At 36.1% G+C, this 20,287-nt stretch overlaps 1 protein-coding gene across 1 annotated transcript; it reads left to right on the forward strand.

The window, feature by feature from the left end:
- The first annotated feature begins 170 nt into the window (after positions 1 to 170).
- LOC147505160 (Vacuolar sorting protein 39) lies at positions 171 to 19,710 on the forward strand. Its single transcript, XM_086557746.1, has 14 exons — positions 171 to 1,300; positions 4,631 to 4,906; positions 6,099 to 6,295; positions 6,391 to 6,532; positions 6,745 to 7,017; positions 7,100 to 7,172; positions 12,608 to 12,656; positions 13,470 to 13,758; positions 13,941 to 13,996; positions 14,173 to 14,241; positions 14,355 to 14,466; positions 15,800 to 15,889; positions 17,867 to 18,037; positions 19,422 to 19,710. Exons 1-14 carry the CDS (start codon positions 260 to 262, stop codon positions 19,512 to 19,514), a joined length of 2,931 nt encoding a protein of 976 aa, XP_086413872.1. The 5' UTR covers positions 171 to 259; the 3' UTR covers positions 19,515 to 19,710.
- The last annotated feature ends 577 nt before the right edge of the window (positions 19,711 to 20,287 follow it).

The following is a 20,287-nucleotide window of genomic DNA, read 5'->3' on the forward strand; positions in this document are numbered from 1 at the left end:
GCTTGGGTTGGAAAGAAATGAGTTTTTAGAGAAGGCAGAAGAAAGAACGAGGGCAAATGGGGGGGCGTTTGTGTCTTTTTCCAGCTTACCAGAGTAGATCCAATTTTGGTACTTACATAAATGATGCCTCCTATAAAAAATATCAAAAACAAAGATTATTATCCCATGAAATACCGAAATATTTGGGTAAAGTGTCGTGAGATGTTAATATTAAGTCCCCCAAAGAAAGAAAGAAAGAAAGAAAGAAACACAACTCTTGATGGGCGATCCAAATAAGAGGCGAACAATTGTAGAACCAATATCCGAACTACTCGACCCATCATCCCCTATCAATTCACTCTCCATATCAACTATATCAAATTCCCAAACCCTAGTGTACATAGGTACAACATCCGGCACATTACTCTTATTCACTCTCAACCAATCAGATCATTCTATTTCATTTACTAAATCTGTCCCAGTCACCACTCGTTCAATAGATTCCATACATGTCATAATTCTAGACACTCAAAATATTATTCTACTTCTTTCAGATGGTTATATTTTCTCGATCGACTCTCACCTACTCACACCTCTCCACAAATTTACTTATCCTAAAGGAGTCAATCTTTTATCTCCAAGATTTGGTCCAGATAATAATAATATTATTTTTAATGATAATAATAAAACTGGACGACGTTTTTTCGAGAAATGGAAACGTGGTATTAGTGGTGAGAAAGTTGAGTATTTAAGTAGTGGCAATAATTGTAATTGTCTTGTTGGTGTTACGATAGGGAAGAGAATACTTTTGATTGAAGTTGTGTTACCTGCTGATGTTAGTGGTAAAGCTGTGATTGTAGTGTTGAAAGAGATACAGTGTGTGGATGGAATTAAGAGTATGGTTTGGATTAATGATTCTATTATTGCTGGGACTGGTAATGGATATATGTTGTTTTCTTGTGTTAATGGTCAGAGTACTACATTGTTTTCTTTACCGGATCCGTCTAGTAGTAGTCCTTATTTGAAATGTTTGGGGAAGGAGTGTGAGGCACTTTTGTTGGTTGATAATGTTGGTATTGTTGTTAATGCTGTTGGGGAGCCGTTAGGTGGGAGTTTTATTTTTCAACGTACTCCAACTTCTGTTGCGGAGATGTCTACTTACTTGGTAGCTGTAAATGATGGGAGGATGGATTTGTACCACAAGAAGACTGGGTTATGTGTTCAGTCTGTGTCTTTTGCAGAGCAAGGAGTTGGTCCATGTATTGTAGCAAATGAGGAGAGTAGGAATGGGGAAGTCATTGTTGTTGCATCACCTTCCAAGGTATGGTGTTACTATCTATAGGAATGTAGAGATACTTGAATATTTATGCAATAGTCTTGTAGCTAAATCATTCTGATTGTGTCATATTTAGAATACATAATGCAGTCATGTCGTATTATCTACACCGTCGTTTCATTATACATTTAGTGATGCTTGATTAAACAACTTATGTCTTTTTATAGTGTGACTTCTTGAATTTACGATTGTGTCCAATACATCTATCAAATTAGAAGTTACTCTGAGAGGCACTATTAACTTGGAGGTGCCTGGAAGACTTTGTCCCCCTTTACCTTTGTTGAACAACCAAACTCTGGAACAGTGTTTGGTTTGGTTATTTACTGCATGTGGGGATCAGATACATACATTTTGGAGTCCTTTTTAGGTAATTGATTTATGCAATCAAGTGCACACCTATTGACCTTGTTTGCTTAGGGGATTTGCTTCACATAGGAGGGAGATACATGTTCATGTTTGATGTGACCTATAAATCCGAGTTTGAAGTTCTCCAATGACCTTGTGATGCTTGAGATTGTCTTTCGGTTGGAGTCCATTATGTTCTAGACAGGATTCTATGTGATTGGAATTTTGGTATCGTGTTTTGTGTATTTGTTTCATTGCTTCATTTTTGTAATACAGGTGACCTCGACCTACTTTTTTTTTATTGGTCACATATGAATAAATAAATAACTTATACTTAGAATTGATAGGTGAGAGATGTTCCAAAGCAAACTTTATAAGTGGAGCATCAGGGTGTGTGATGGATGACCAATTCTGCTTTTCCTGAGAGTCAAGAATCTATGAAGTGTTACTGGTCTCGATATAATGTAGATCTTACTGGCGGAAGCTTCAGTTTAATTGAATTTACACTTTAATTGAAACACAATTAAAAGACGACCTAAAAATCACTCTTTTATTGAATCTCTCAATCACAAATCACACATTTAAACACAACTACTGAAACCCTAACTACAAGCCTGTTATTTAAAGTAAACCTAGAAAGCATAAACCAATAAGAACACGACATGTGTCCAACTAACTAATGGACTCGAACCATAGGCTTGGACTCAACTAAGGGGCTCATGCGCATAACATGTAGAGGAAACATAGGCGCACACCTATGACACTGACAGACTTGACTAATGTTCTACATTATTCTCCCCAACCGAAAAAAATTCGTCATCGAATTTCTAATCTACAAAAACTTCAGGTAAAGAGAACCATGTCCACAAGCTTTAGGAAATCGGCCAATACCCCAACTGAAAGGAATCCGACCATGAATTTTTCCTTTGTAGCAGCTTCCCTGGCTTAAAATCAGTAACCTACAACATGCTCTTGCACACAAATTATGAAAACAATAACCAGAAGATGCACCAAATTTTTTTGGTACCAATGACTCGTCTTGAAAGCTTGTAACTTCACCAACATATATGACTTTCTTTAAGGAAATTCAAATCTGCAATCGTGCTTTTTTGAAAAACAAATCACTTCGTTTGTCAAAGCGAGTCACAAAATTTTTCCAAATCAGATCTTCGTACTTATCAAAGAGAGACTCATCTTCATACTTATCAAAGATTGGTGGAGCGCCCAATAGGGGGGCTTCAACACCTGCCGGCAGCCGAGCGGCGCCATCATTGAGGGGTACACCCTCACGTTCCTCATTGAGAGGAGGTTCCCTATTGGTGTTATCTTTCATGTCAACTCTGTTCTCTCCGTTGTTTTCTGGATCTATAGGCGCAAAAGGGTTCAGAAGAGGGATTGAACCATCAACCTGAGATGCATCATCAGTACTAGCCACTAAACTATTATTCTGTGGTGGTGGAGGTGGTTGTTGCACCTCTTTTTGGACTGGAAACTTTGCTTCAATCAGGTTTTGGAACATTTGTGTCATGTTCTTCATGTTTTCTTCTAAACGAGATATGCGAGTATCCATGGATGGAGGACGACCTCGAGTTGCTTTGTGATTCATCATAACAACACAAAAAAAATTAACTTTTCGAGAACAAAAAAAATCGCCGTGAATGATAACCTGGGTGAACAGCGACGTGGTGAATAGTGCCCGATGAACAATGTTTCACAAACGGTGTTTTTGGTGAACAATACTGTAAATAGTAACTCCTGGAATTCATCTGCTCCGATACCAAATAATGTAGATCTTACTGGCGGAAGCTTCACTTTAATTGAAACACAATTAAAAGACAACCTAAAAATAACTCTTTTATTGAATCTCTCAATCACAAATCATACACATAAACACAACTACTGAAACCCTAACTACAAACCCGTTATTTAAAGTAAATCTAGAAAGCATAAACCAATAGGAACACGACATGTGTCCAACTAACTAATGGACTCGAACCATAGACTTGGACTCAACTAAGGGGCTCACGCCCATAATATGTAGAGGAAACATAGGCGCACACCTATAACACTGACAGACTCGACTAATGTTCTACATCACTATATGTATGAACTGCGAGGATAATTTTGGATGGATAGGCCCTCCGACAAGGCCACACTTATAAAAAAAGTTCAGCTACTTTTTCCCTATAACTTTTTATTTGGTCCTTAATCCCTTCATTTATGTGGGCATTACCTTGTTACTAAGTATTAACCTTAACAAAATTAGAAAATAGCAGTAGTTAGGATCCAATACTAAATTAGGATTTTTAAGGGGTTTTGAATTGATTCTAAGCAGTTAAATTGGCCATTGCTCCCTGGGTATTCACTAGTTACTTTATTGTCAAGCTAAATGGTTAACGTGATTATTTTGATTAAATCGTCTGAGTTGATAGATTCAAGTCAAAACCGACTCACTGATTAGGCATTTTTTATTCCTCTTTGGTTTGATAGTACACATATAATCGATAAAGGGGTAAAAACTATAACCAGACTGCATTGCTGACATAGAATCTTGCACCCACTGTTAGGTAATAACTCCAAAATGCATTTTTGTTACCATTACATTTATATGAAGTATACATGTTACTCAGAGGGGAGGGTAAAATCATATTCAGGAGAGCGACTGATTTATTCGAATTGATCCGCGACCGACTAGTCCTAGTCGCTCCTAGATCGATTGGCGACCGATTTCATATTTAACTGCCCCAGACTTGAATGCACACAAATGATCGATTCAAATCCCATTGTATCACTCCATTTTTAATTTACTAATCCAATGCACGCAAGTTTCCTGTATGTGTTATCTGCAAGTGTTGTAGTTCCTGTGCAGGTCTTGTTTGCACACTACTTGAGATGAACTTTTCTATGTAAGCATTCCACAGTTGTGGACAGATGTATGCATGTTCATGTGTGTAATTTTCATGTTTACAGGTCATTTGCTTTAGGAAAATAGGTGCTAAAGACCAGATCAAAGACCTCTTGAGGAAAAAGAGATTTGAGGAAGCCATTGCTTTGGTGGAGGAACTCGAGGTTGAAGGTGAAATGACAAAGGAAATGCTTTCTTATGTTCATGCCCAAGTGGGGTTCCTCTTGCTTTTCAATTTGCACTTTGAGGAAGCAGTAAACCATTTCTTGCAGTCAGAAACAATGCAGCCATCAGAGATATTTCCTTTTATATTACCGGATCCGAATCGCTGGTCCATGCAGGTCACTATCTTCTTCCTATTTCTGTTGTTTGCTGTGATCTCTGTATTTGACTATTTGTGATTAGTACATCAGTAGCAATGATTCTTAATTGACAAACATGCCCTGTATTGACAAAATGCAGCCATCATTTACTGGCAGGGAGCTAACTTTTTCACCTGAAAAAAATAAACAAAGAAAAAACTGCAAACCAATGAGGTGCACCGTACTTAAACCAAAGAGCTGCACTGTCATTGGTGTTTTCTTTAGTAATCTTTGCCAATTATTTTACACACACACACACACACACACACACGTACAAGTACTAATTTGCATGCCCTTTGGGTCCACATATCTTTACGTAGAAAACATTGTTAGTTCATGTGACACCCAAACACACAAAAAAAAAGGAGAGGAAACAAAGGAAGAAACAATAAAATACTTCACTTGCAGTTTGTTTAGCTAGAAAGCTGAATATTCCACTCTAGATTTAGAGTATACCAACTTTGTAGGACCTTTCGACTTGGCCAGGTTGAACCAGTGAACATTTGTCGGTCACTGTGGAGTTGCACGTCTATACCAACCTTAGTTCCCGTGGTGCTTAGACACTTTTGTATTCAGCGCATATATGAATAGGTGTCTTATTTAAGTTCTATTATACTTGTAATAAGCTCATCCTTTGTTCCTTCACTTTTGGAATTTGGGTGTTATCCTTCACATATTCAAAATTGCTTGAGCACCACCACCTAATATTAAGGAGGCCTTTAGGAAGAATATCATTTTGTGGGTCCACTCTCTAGCAAATCCAAATGGTTGGGTGGATCATCTACCAAACACTATTTTGTGGACACTTATGAAAGAAAGAAGAGGCTTTTCTCACAAATGGAAAAGGAGGTGCATAAGTTAATGGGTGGAGTCAAGGAGTTTCTCTTTGATTGGGCATGTGTTACTCTATTGTTTAGGGATGTAAAATTTGTTGTTTTTTGTGCAGTTAGTATCGGCAAGTGAGATGAGTGAGCTATTATAATTTGGGGATTTGAGGAAGTTTGAGTGAGGTTGAGTAGTTCCTTGCTAGGACCCTAGAACATTCTAATCTTTATTAACTTTACGATATCATTAATACAAAGTAAAACTTACCAATGTAAAAAAAACAAAACGTTCATCTTTTGGTAGATACATTCATCTTGATATTGAAGCATATATATCTGTCTTTCAGGTCCCAAGGAATCGTTACTGGGGATTGCATCCCCCTCCTGTGCCTCTTGAAGATGTCATTGATGATGGATTGAATGCTATCCAGAGAGCTATTTATCTTAGAAAAGCAGGTGTGGAGGCTGCAGTGGATGAATACTTTCTTATGAATCCACCAAATCGAGCTAATTTATTGGAATCAGCAATAGAAAATATAATCAGGTTAGTAGAATTGTATTAAAATTGAACATTTGCTTTCTATTTTTTTCTTGGATGCTTGGAGAAACCTAAGCAAATGTCTTGTTAATGTGTGTTAGGTATCTTAGACTGTCACGTGATAAGGCTCTCGCTCCTCCTGTGAGAGAGGGGGTTGATACTCTTCTGATGTACCTATATAGAGCACTTAATCTTGTAGAGGAAATGGAGCTTCTTGCATCTTCAGAGAACAACTGCGTTGTGGTATGAACAATTTAAGTACATCTTTTTCAATTAAAGTCATGTATCTTAGGGCAGACTTGTTACACGGTCAAATTTAGTGATTATGCCTCAAAGCCATGCACTATGTGTTGGTAAGCAGCGTAATCCTAGTATTCCTATTTATTGAAAAGCAGAGAGTCAATTGTGAGAGGCCTGCTTGAAGGATGACCCTGCCACTTGCCTGGGCGGTGCAGGAGGAGTTAGAAACTTTATTAGAAGACTCGGTGCATTTACGAACACTGGCCTTCCTTTACGCAAGCAAACAAATGAGCTCAAAGGCCCTTGCTGTATGGCGAATTTTGGCAAAAACATATTCATCACGCATTTGGGAAGATCCTTCGGTGCAAAATGTCCCTCAGGTTACCTGTGCTGATGCACTACCATGTCAAAAGACTGCTGCGATTGAGGCTTCAAAGCTTCTCGAGGTGTCAACTGATCAGGAAATTGTTCTGCAGCATCTTGGATGGGTTTGTAACTGTTTTCTGGTATAATTTATTGTCTGTTTCCAAGAATTCAACATCTAATCCGCAGGTGTGGGTCTTTTTCCAGGTTGCAGACGTGGATCATTCACTTGCAGTTCAGATTTTAACATCAGAGAATAGAGCAACTAAGCTTTCTCCAGGTCATTGCTCACATGATTTGTCATTATTATTTTTATTATTATTGTTGTTGTTGTTGTTGTTGTTGTTGTTGTTGTTGTAATTGTTACTGTTATTATCTAGGTTACATGGACACGCCATATTTTGAAAAAAATCTGTGTCGGATACGTATCCACGTGTCCGTATCTGTGTCGGACACACACGGACACATTGTATTTAATTTACCTCAAATTTCTGATTTACCATCTAATTTAATAAATTTATAATTATTAAAAAATTAATTAATTATTCCTATCCGTGTCCCCTCGTAATCGATCTTCAATCAATCTTTCGCCGTATCCGACACCCCGTATCCGTGTCGAACACCGACACGCGTGCCCGTGTCAATGTAACCTAGGTTATTATTATTATTGCTATTATTGTTATTATTGTTGTTGTTGTTGTTGTTAATGTTATATTGTTAAATTTATTATTATTTGGATGTTGAGATTTCTTAGGAACTTGCAATGCACTTCAGTTTAAACAAAAAAAATGATTGGGTACTAAAGTCATTCACGTAATATATCTATTCCAAATCATGATATGGTGTGACCTGTGAGTTGATCATTGTATGACTGTGGTATACTTTTCCTTCTTAAATTTTGTCATCGGTCTATTTTATGATTTTTGTCCTCGACACCTAAAATATACATGCACCGTTCCTTATTTTCTCTCCTGACAACTAATTCTTCTCGTTCTTTTTATTTTTTTTTTTTTTTTATTGGTGTGTGTTTGTGTGTGGTTTTACCAAAAAAATATTCATTTGCATCTTTGATTTGTTATGTTGATTAAAGACGAATAAAAGTTCCAACAGAAACTTCCTTTTAACACCTTTCCGTAATACCCTATTTAACTGAGGCAATTGTTTAGGCTTTACGGAAATACGTGATATTTATTGGATCATTAGTGACATCAAAAAACTTTTATTCATTTGGGCCTCAGGGACCTACTTTAAAGGGGCAAAATTTCAAAATTGTGTACTCGGTTGGGAGAATATTTTCTTGTCTTGCTTTGTATATTCCTTGGGCACTCGGGATATTTGGAATTTTGGCTCCCTTAGTGCCTTGCTGGAGCAAAGGTGGTTGCTTATTGTCCTCCCTCCAAGGCCGGCTCAAGGGTGGATATGGCCTTAGGCGATGATCCAAAGTGAGGCCTTTTGATGCAATCACAATTGCAATTAAACGAATTCCCACAAATCCTTAATAAAATCAATTCAATTCAATCCCAAAAACTATGGCAAAGGCCTACAACTCCTTATATAGGAAAAGAACTTTCTAAAACAAATAAAACACCCTAAATTCGGAATTAATAATAACCCCAAAATACCTTTATACTAAATAACTTCAAAATACTAATTAGACCCAATTCTAGTACTCCCTAATGACATAAAAACTAATATAGGACTCAATTTGAAACCCTAATTCACATCATACTCCTCCACTTGAAGAACAAAAGTTTTCTTAGATCTCCAATCACTACGACGATGAGGTGGCAGATAAGCATCCTTCCCAACTTTAGCAAACACGATCTAAGGAGACGGCATCTTATGTAATGGCTGATTACGCAGTGTAAAGACATGTCAACCCTGAGAAAGATGATAAGTCTGCTCCCAAGCACGATAAACAGCTCGGACACTATACTGCCAAGTGTTGCCTAAGACCAAGTCACATGCATCAAGACTACTCACATGACAAAGAACTATCACTAAAATCTCCCATGCGAACACCAACTCGAACTCTCTTTGCCAGTTCCTCAAAGTCTCCAACTCTGAATGAATGCACCTTCCTAGGTTGACGATGTACCATAGTAGTAAAACCAAGTGTGTCAACCATACGACGAGAAATCAAAGAAATACTACTGCCATTATCCAAAACCACATGAGCATGACAGATCTTAGAAGCCAGTGGATTATATAAAGTAGCATTCCGTCGGAAAACATTACCACGTGCAGACTCATGTACTGGCGAAACATGTGCCAGCAGCATAGGGAACCCTTTATCTGCTGGAGTAAGAATTCCTTCAGATGTGTCTCTGTATGCTTCATCATTCGTCTCAAGTTGAGATGAATCCATATCAATAGTCAAAACTGGCTTCTTAGGACAATTTGTTTGAACATGACCTTCCTGACCACAACTGTAGCACTTGACAATTGGGAGTAACTCTGTAAGATGACATAGAGGACATATAAGTCATTTTCTTCTCAGACTCAGAAGCAAAACTATAAGCTTCCTCCAAGGTGGCAATTCGTACATGGATTAAATCATATCGAATATCTCTCCTAAGACTATGCAGATAACGACGAATGCGGACTTCTTCACTTTCTGGTAGGTTGCAACGGTAAATGATAAAAGGACTCGGCATACTCTTGTACAGTCTTAGAATCTTGTTTCAAATCCTGCAACTTCCTATACAATTGTTGCGCATAATTCATAGGCACAAACTTAGTAACCAAAACTTTTTCATGCACTCCCATGTAGTGACTTGACCCAAATTCTGGCGAAGGCGTTGTTGGAGAAACTTTGTCCACCAAATCAAAGCAAAACCGCGAAGCCTAGTAGCAACCCAAGAAACCTTGCGATTTTCTGACATATTTTGATAAGCAAACACATTCTCTATCGTGGCAATCCACTCAAGACAAACCTCGAGTTCCAAAATACCTGTAAACTCTGGAATATCAACTTTTGGCTTGAACTCACGCTCAGTTGGTGGAGGACGATTCACAATACTGGGAGGAGGCAAGTTATCTCTACAAGGTTCCTTTCCATTCGTCAACAAATCTCGTAACTCAGCAAAACATACATGGAGAGAAGTTGCCAAATCCGCTTTCAATTTTTCAATTTTTTCATTCAAAACAATGAACTTCTCATCATAACTAAATGTTTTTTCAATTATATCATTCACACTCTTCTCTAATGCCTCAAACTTCACATTAAGTTCTCTAATTGTTGTTGCCATAAGAATAATAATTATATATTTTTGTAGTGAATAGTGAACAGTGTTGGGGTAAACAGTATGCTGAATAGTAACAGCAGTGAACAGTATCGCGAAACAATAACAATGATGAACAGTACCGTTTGTTTGTTTGTTTTTTTTTTTTTTTTGAACCCTAAAAAAAATCAAATCTTTGTTAACAAGAAACAATAAACATATACCTTTGATAGAATTGCAGAAGCGATTTTTTTTTTCGTCTCGTTCTTGTATTTTCTTCAATGATAACAATTAACCAAAACCTTCAAAGACAATAGAAGCTTTGAAATCTAGCTCTTGATACCAATATGATGCAATCACAATTACAATTAAACGAATTCCACGAATCCTCAATAAAATCAATTCAATTCAATCCCAAAAACTAACTATGGCAAAGGCCTACAACTCTATATATAGGAAAAGAACTTTCTAAAACAAATAAAACACCATAAATTCAGAATTAATAATAATCCCAAAATACCCTTATACTAAATAACTTTAAAATACTAATTAGACTTAATTCTAGTATTCCCTAATGACGTAGAAACTAATATAGGACTCAATTATCAATGTGAAACCCTAATTCACATCACCTTTTTCTCACTAAGGCAATAATTCTCAATAGCACACCTCTCCAATGCTGCCTCTCTATCTCAATTTGCTCTTGTACCTTTTTATCAATTGTTTTACCTTTTTCAATCTCTCTTTTAAATCTACCCAAACAATCATACAGTTAACGTGTTCCGTATTTAACTCATGTCTTTGGAGACTATTACTAATATTTTTCCAATCTTTACTTCCTTTATTAGCTAATTGACTTGTGCTACTGTTAGAACTAAACAATTTGCAACAAAAACAAAACACTCTATCTAAGTCTTTTGAGTAGACAAGCCATGTCCTCTTAGGCGTGTCTCGACTATTTGGTTTTTGAGCGTAATGTTATGTGGAAAAATGCCTAGCATTCTCATCTTTAGGATAATTAAAACCATACTCCTCCCTAATTGGAGCTCTTTCAACCAAAAAATCTCTCAAGTTTTTACTAACATTTTCCCAGTGCTTTGGATTATATATTTGAAGGTCCAAATTCTGAATTGTCATTAAGACCTTCATTTTTTTCAGAAATATGTGAACTATGCATTTCATTATCAGTAATATTTTCATTTCCATCAATTTGTTCTGGTCTTTCGTTATCTTCTAATTATGTTAAATTGCTTGGTGGCTCATTTACTAACTCTTCAGTAGAACTAGTTGTCACATTTTCTTTAGTTTTAGTGACATACTTAAGAAGAGCCTTTTTTTGCGATTGAATCAATTCTTCCTCTTTTCTCTTTCTTTTGAGTTTGGTATACCCATAATCAAATTTTCTTGACATACTTATAATAAAAGGACATAAAAAAAAAAAAAAAAAAAAATATGAACAAGAGAAAAGAACAAAATCACCTGATTTTTATGAGAAAATTAGCGCCCTTTTAATTTCTTTAGTGTGTAACTCTGTCAATAGGCGCCAAAATGCAAAGAATTTCTGAAATTGACAACAGAGAATAATATGTAAATAATAGATTCATATCAAAAAAGAAAATTATCAATTTCACATAAAAAAGTATAAATTGATCACCTTCCAAATACAAAAGTATTAAATACCAATTTGTGAGAATGTGAGTTTAAGATATCAATAGTTGGGGGTGAAACATGGAAGTAGTGAGAGAGAGAGAGACGTTGAGAAAGAGATAATTGATATAGAAATTGGTAAATTTGTCTTTAATTAACTTTAGAAGAAGTGAGAAAGACGCTCTAGATTGTGGAGAGTTTGCATTAACCATGAGATTTTCCATTTTTATTTATTCTTTCCAGTTAAGAGGTCTAACTAGATGAGGGCACTCCCACAAAAAATGAGGCCATCAGATTTGTCATATACTTTTGAAATGCAAATTATGTAGTGGACTATTGGATATCATTTTCTTTAAACCAATTCAATTCCCAAAATTTAGTGCGGTGGGGAGAATTGGAGAAAACAAATAGACGACATTATCTCTTTTTGTGTTTTGTTTGCCTTTTAAAAAAATGGTAATATCAAACATGTGCAAGGAGAAACAAGGAAATTTTGAGGCCATCCAAATCTAAGGCCTTAGGCGGCCGCCTAAGTCGCCTAATATTTGTTGAACTAATGTAGTTCAAATCTACCTATAAAAGTAATGAAACAGATATTATTTCAATTGAAAGTAATTTGTTCCTCTATTATGAGATTCTTGTATGTCTAATGTATTCTTCTGTTTCTATACATGTTTGAGTCGGACCCTATAATTTGTTTGGTACATATTTGTGTGCATATAACTGAATTTTCTCTGCAAGAATATATATTTGATTAATTTGGAGTTCAAATTTCTTCCATGAGAAAGTAACTTTGTGCATTGGTCGGTTAGCTACTAATATTCTCTCGTACTTCTTATTGCAGAAGCGGTAATTGCAGCTATTGATCCAAAAAAGGTTGACATTCTTCAGAGGTATGCTTAACCTACTCTTTGGGGTTTGGAGTGTTTGTTAGAGTTGCTTTGGTATGCACATGAGTACTGTATCATAGAACTACATTGAAATATTACAATCAACCAACATTTATAGCTTTTACACTGATAGAAAAGGTAACAGCTTCTACACGAATTTTAATGCACTAACTCGATTTTCCAATATCATTGTCATTTTCGTTAGTATTTTATTTGGTTAAGAAAAGAATATTAAAGAAAAAAGAAAGAATGTGGATAACGAAGAAAACTTCTTGTAATTGTCATTAATTCTCTAATGTCTTTTGTTTTGTTTTTGTTTTTGTTTTTGTTTTTGTTTAATATGTTAATCAGGTGGCCAACTGTCTTTGTCTAGTCATATTGTTTTTCACAATTGCACTAACTGAGACTCTACTATTAAAAGATTAGCAAATCCTTGATTTGGTTCTCGCCTCTATATCTCACTGAAAAAGTTCTTTATATTGAAGTAGATGTGGAAGAAATATGGTAAACGAATTTAAGTGTAGTCGAGTCTTGCATGCCGCATGTGGAGAATTGACCAAGTATTGGTTTCTCTTAAGTATGACTAATAGCATAGTAATCGAAAATGTGTGCCTTTTGTGGTAGACCATCTTAGAGCCACCAGGTCTTTCTCAAGGATATCACTAATAAACTTGCGTTTGGTTTTGATATCTCATGCATTGTCTTGCAATATAATGTTTTAATGCACTGTTCCCTACTATTGCTGAAGATAAGTATTTAATCCTTATTTTTAGCAATCCCTCCTAAATCCCATTTGTTGTCACTTTTTCTTTGTAGATACTTAAAATGGCTAATTGAGGATCAAGGCTCTGATGACGCTCAATTCCATACTCTATATGCACTTTCTCTTGCCAACTCGGCCCTTGAAGATGCTGATAACGGGAGCTACCCCCAGCGCTCTGATGCTAGAACATCAGAAGAAATGAATGTTTTTGATGTTGAATGGAGTAATTACTTTAAGAGTTCGGTCAGGGAAAGATTGCAGTTGTTTTTACAGTCTTCAGATCTGTATGATCCAGATGAGGTCCTTGACTTGATTGAAGGATCAGAGTTTTGGTTGGAAAAGGTTGACCTTTATGACTACATTCAATCATATGTTGAGTGCACCTATATAAACCGCATATTTAATTGAACTGGAAGCTTTGAATCAATTGGGTGCTTTCTGCCTGGCCGTTCTATTGCTTTCATGGGCGTGATTGTTTCCCCATTTTCTGGTTACCTTCTCTCAGTTTGTTTGTTCAATGACAGGCTATTTTATACAGAAAACTAGGTCAAGAAACTTTGGTGCTCCAGATTTTGGCCTTGTAAGTTAGTAAAAGCATCTAAATTCTAGTACAATTTATAGAATAACTATGCAAAATCTTGTGTGGATAAGACGGTTAACAGCGGAAAAGGAAATTTGATACCAAGGATTGTTTCATTTAAATGTTTAAGCCTAATCTGTCTTACATAGATTTGTTTGGTTCTAAATGATTCTTAGGAAGCTGGAGGACAGTGAAGCAGCTGAGAAATATTGTGTGGATATCGGTCGACAGGACGCCTATAAACAGTAGGTTTTGTTATGTTACTCTTTTCCTTTTCGTTATTTATTTACCTTTTTCTCTTTTTCTCTTTTTTCTCTTTCATCTTCTGTTCTTTTAGTTGATTGGGTGTTTATTTCAGATTGCTTGATATGTATTTGGATCCACAAGATGGCAAGGAACCTATGTTTAAGGCTGCTCTCCGCCTCCTCCACAACCACGGAGAGTCTCTGGATCCTCAACAAATATTAGAGGTGCCATAAGAAGTCTCTCTCTCTCTCTCCTCCCTCTCTTGTTTTATCAGTGAGCTGTAGTTATAGCAAGTTGCACTCTTTTAAAGGTAATGGGAGCTACTGGAAGAACAAAGTCAAGTACAGTAATTTGATAATCCTCTCTTCAGCCCCCAAGATTTAGCAAAATGAATTCCTTGGCCAAGACTGAATAAAAGGATTTCACAGAAAACCCACCTTTCACCTCCCAAATTCCTTTCCTTGAGCCCCAAAGTTATTCCCCGTTTGATAAATGGATTGTAAGAAAATGCCAAAGCTTTCTATTTTCCAATCATTGAGATCTTTTCTAAGCAAAACGTTCCACACCACCCCCTCCAATACTTCTCTGAAAATAATTCGATGTCGAAGCTTTCTTGTTGCATGCCAAACTATACATGTCACTAAGTTGCTCTTTAGGTGGAGTTCCCCCCACCCAAAGATTATGCTATTCTTATCAAAAATACTAATCTTAATTGAAAATAAGGTACACTTTCTTTATCTTTTTGCTAGAAAAGGAATTACGAAGTAGGGCAAGGCAGCGTATTGAAGTACTCAAAGCAAAAAACAGAGCAATTAAATGTAACTTGACAAACAAATAGCTTAAGTCTCTAAACTTAATGTCCACCTAAAAAATACAAATGTCTCAAGTGAGACCCCCTCCATGTCCCTTTAGTGGTTGCACAAAGGTATAAGAGGTTCTCTAGGATAGTCTGACAAACACCATGCTCATGGTTTTTAATGTCTTGAACCTGGTTAGGGATGAGAGGACTTTTGGTGTCGACCATCTCCATGACGGTTTACACAAAAAGCAGCAGCCAGACGTTATGACTATATTACTGTGTTTTAAGCTGGTTAATTTTAATGATTGGTAAATTGTAGCATAATTTCATAATATCATAGTGTCTGAACAGCCAAAGTTTACCTGTTCTCCTCCTTAAATGGAGAAAGAAATGGTATTAGAAATTTTTGCAACTTACATCAAAAGAAGTGGGAAATTGTAGATGTTGTCTCCTGCTTGTCATCACATAATGTGAAATTGATGTTGATGCTGAGTTAGGAGATTGACAACCCACATCGTTCTTTAAGTATAATGACTTTTATTTGTTATGGAAAATTAGTATTTTGCTGTTGCAGACCTTCTTGTCAATTATATCAAAAGTGGGAAAATTAGATGTCATATCCTGCTTTCCATAAGATATGTGAAATTGTTGTTTGAAGCTTAATTAGGAGATTGTTAAATATCTTTTGTTGTTTATCTGTGGCCTGTTCAGACTTTTTTTTTTTTTTAATATAGGAAATTAATAATTTTGTGTCACAGACGTTGTCCCCAGATATGCCGTTATGGTTTACATCAAGTATGATTTTAAAAATGTTGAGAGCTCGTGTTCATCATCACTGCCAGGGTCAGGTAAATATCCAATTGTCCATTAGACGTTATTGTTGATTTACTTGAAACTTGGGCGATAAATGCTGAAGGTTCATTTTAATTAACTTATTGGAATAGCTCTTTCAGGGATTTGTGAATATTTTATTCAAACTTCTGGTCCATTTAATTCATTTCAAAGGAGGATTTAGTAAGAATTTACTGCCCATATCATTCCTACGGGATCACTTACTATCGTGTTTTTTAGCAGTAGCATTATTTCTTATACAAAGAATTTAGCATTGCCTTTTACACAGCTAAAACTGACAATTAAACTCTTATTCTTAGGCGGATGAAAACTTGCCTATCTTGTATTATTCTAGAGAAGGATGATGACAACCTCATAATCTAAGAATCTGAACTTTATCCTCCCCCTCCCTCTTTTACCAGTCTATAGATAATTGGAACCTAAAGATAATGCACTTGGAAAATTCCCATTGGGTCCTTTCCAGTACTTTGTTTATCCCTTATTGGCGGAGAAAACCTTAGTGAAAAACTCCCGAAAACCTTGTACCTCAGGGATTTCTTTGGAAGCCATAGATTATTAGAACATTTTTCTCGTCGAGAACAAAAGAGAGTATGGGTATTTTTGATTGCTCATGGAAAATTTTCTTTGAGAAACCCACTTTTTAATGGAAAACTCCGTTAGATAGGAGAATGCAAGGGAATCAAGAACAAGCTTAATGGGAAATATTTTGTGAGGGAAGCGCATTCTCCATTAGAGCTCTTGAAGATAGGGAAAAGTGGCGTTGCCTGCTCCCCCTATCTCATGAAATTTGGTACTATAAAGTGGATTTCCAGTGAAAATTCCCATGTGCAATCAAACACACCCTGAACGTTATAATTTGACTAATAAATTTATTAGTTTAAGCACAAATTATTTATCGATGTCCTATGGGGAGGTTCCGTTCTAAGCGATAGGGTCATTTATCCACTATTGGTCGCCTTTTGAGCAAAATGGTTGCTCATGCTATAACCTGCACATTGTGGCTTGAGAGAAATTGGAGGATATTTGATGACAAGTCTAGCAATGTTCAACAGATGTAAATCTCCCAGTGGTCTTGGGTGTCACATTTACCCACATTTAGGGGATTGACCACTTTGAACTGAGATAGGATGTTGTAGTCGAAACATAGTGTATTTCTGGTTATCGTTCTTGTAGATTGAATCTTTCACATGTTTTCTTTATTGTTATTAATATATGATCTTGTTTTGCTGATAAAAAAAAAGAAAGAAAAAAGTTTAAGCACGGAATCATTGTTGGATTCATTGCATTCTTTCCCTTTCAACATTTTATTTGATTTATTTCTAACCAACTTATTTCAAGTTTCGAATTTCTGTAGTAGGTGTTAGTAAAAGTTTATGATTATTACTGGAAAAGAAAGTTTGGAGATAAAAGAGAGGCACTCAAATATACTTATATGGGAGGGGTTCTAGGGACATATCTTATAAAAACTCGTGAACAAACTCAAAATTGTTAGGGCATTTATAAATTTTATATTAGGCTAATTTTTTGTAGATATGATCTCCTAACTATTCTAAACACTGTAACAAATAATCAAAATAATTAAAAATGTCTAAACTTGCCAAATATAGTATAAGAAATGGTGAAAGTGAACGGTCCACAATTATCCAATTTTTTTAATTTGTTGACTACATTTGATGGGGTTACAAGTTTCGAATTGGAATAATTTTTTTGTCACAATGTTTAAAGTGGTTGGAAGATCATATGTAAAAAAAATTAGGCAAATCTAAAACTTAGAAATGTCGTAACAATCATGACTTTGTTTACGTGTTTTTGTAATATATGTCCCTAGAACCTGTCCCATAGATATATAAAAAAAATAATAATAGGGTTTTTACACGGTAGAAATTTCCTAAAAGTATTCCTTAAATCCCTTTGGGAGATGTATGTACTCTTAGAACCTCTAACACTCTGTTGATTACTTCATGTCCTTGTAGGTTGTGCATAATCTCTCTCGCGCCATAAACATAGATTCAAAGTTGGCAAGACTAGGTGAAAGGTCAAGGAATGTGCAGATTAATGATGAGAGCCTTTGTGATTCTTGCCATGCTCGACTTGGCACAAAGTTATTTGCAATGTATCCTGATGATACGATCGTCTGTTACAAGGTTTGTGATGTTCACTCTTGTATCACCGGAGATATTGTGTCTCCGTCATTCACCACTTGTTTGCTGATATGAATTCCATGAACCAGGGGACAGGAGCTTTTGCTACTTGTATCCTGTTACTGATTTTCTTTTCACGAGATATATAGGTTTTAATATCTTTAAAACTGAGTTACATTGACACGGATGTGTGTCTGTATCCAACATGGATACAAAGTCTCTGACACGGCGAAATTTCAAAAATTGAGGTATATCACTTACAATATGTGTTCCATATGTGTCCGACACGGACACATTGATACATATCTGACCACAAATTATTTTTGAAATATGGCATGTCCATGTTACATAGCTTTAAAATTAAGAACAACAAAGTTTAAATTATCAAGAGTATATCCGTAGACTGTAGTACAAAAGAAACATAATGGACTGCAGTTTATGAGGATTGCTAGTGCCCTCCCCCTCAAAGGGGTAGGACCATCCTGACCCGCTATTAGACAAAATAAAGGACCCGATGACCTACTCAATGGTTTCATACTTTCATTCACTTTAATAAAGTAAAACAAGAACATAACCAGCGAGTTAACTCACTGCTCAACCAAAGGCCAGAATTACTGTTAAGGTTAAAAGTCTAAAGCCCACCACCATTCACTTACCATCCACCAATCGGAGGAAATCCCATGTGATTTTCGTCAATAAATTCTGTTGTGAAGTAAAGGCATACTTTTTATTAATCATCTAAAGTAAATTTGGAGAACATATAATGGAATTGTTTTATTTTGTTCTCATTAATAATTTGAAGTTCTTATTACACTTCATTTGTGTTCAGAAGGAGACTGGCGATTTCTCTTTGTATGGTGGAAACATGGAGGAGTTCATTGTTAGAGAGGATTTCTCTTGTTTCTATTTTAATCTGTTTCACAAATATTAATATAGGAGAAAAGGGGAAACCCCAAAAATTGAGGGATGGGATTTCAATTGATAGTTGAAGAGGTTTAATTTACAGTGTCTTGTCGGAGGGAAGAAGGTACACTAGTGCAAAAGAGAGAGAAAGAGGAAGAGAGAAGAAGGAAAAGTGGAACAAAAGATTTGTTTGTGTGTGTGTGTGTGTTTCCAGCAGTCATAACTTGTTAAAACGTGCTTCAGTCCTATTTTTTTGTTGATTAGCGGGTCAGGATGGTCCTACCCCTGTACCCCTTTTCAGGGGCAGGACGCTAGCAATCCTCTACTCAGTTTATGCACTTTCACAGCCAATTTATATTTGCTTTTCAAGAAGTAGCATTTTACTGATTTTCTTATCTCCACGTTCTGTGGAACTTGAATTAGACATCTTTAAACTTCGTGAATTGGTTTGTATAGTTAATCTAACACATTCGTTTGGGTGTAGTGTTTCCGGCGTCAGGGTGAGTCTACCTCTGTCACAGGTCGTAACTTCAAGCAGGATATCATATTTAAGCCAGGGTGGCTCATCAGTCGTTGATCTTTGAACAGTTCTGGGTACCGAGATACAAGTTTTGACGTAGAAAAGATATATCTGCAACGGCCACTGACTGTGAATAACGTGTAATTCTAACATGATGTAATTTGTATGTGTTCCTATTCGACTCCATGACAATTTTGTTAGGAATATTAATTCCCAATAATTTGCAATGTTAATGTACAGTGTTGAGATCAAACTAAGCTTGTTGCAGTATCAGTATTTCCAGTGTTTGTTTTCCAAATATCTTTTGCTTATTGCCCATCCCTAGAATGGTCAATTAACGAGTAGTATTTCTCTTACAGTGAGACCTTTTTCATTTCGTTTCAGACATTGCCTTTTAACTCTGATAGTCTGATTCATGCCATCATACTCGGTTGTTTGACCGGTCTTAGTGCCTTCCTGAACTTGCTCTATCATTTTGCGTTAGAATTGCACTTAATTCTTTTCACTGACCAAACACATGTTTAGAGTGGCTGAACTTAGTTGAATACTTGAATAGGACTGTTAATTCGAGTGCAGCATGTGAATCCGATGGGAAGCTGGACGTTTGGTTTCTCAGTCATCTTCAAGTTCAGAGTCTCCTTTTCTTGAGCACTGTTTCTCTTTCAATGTTCTTCCTTACATCTTCATGTTTAATAGAAATAACTGAAGATTTTCTTCTTTGTGTTATGTGTCAGACTGTCAGGGTGTGTTTTGTTTCAAGTGCTGGTTCTGATTTTTTAATGGATCGGTTATTTTGGTTGCTGACTGAAAGGTGTGTAGCCGAAAAATTG

This window comes from Coptis chinensis, chromosome 4, assembly GCF_015680905.1.
Source record: "Coptis chinensis isolate HL-2020 chromosome 4, ASM1568090v1, whole genome shotgun sequence".
Classification (NCBI taxonomy): Eukaryota; Viridiplantae; Streptophyta; class Magnoliopsida; order Ranunculales; family Ranunculaceae; genus Coptis; species Coptis chinensis.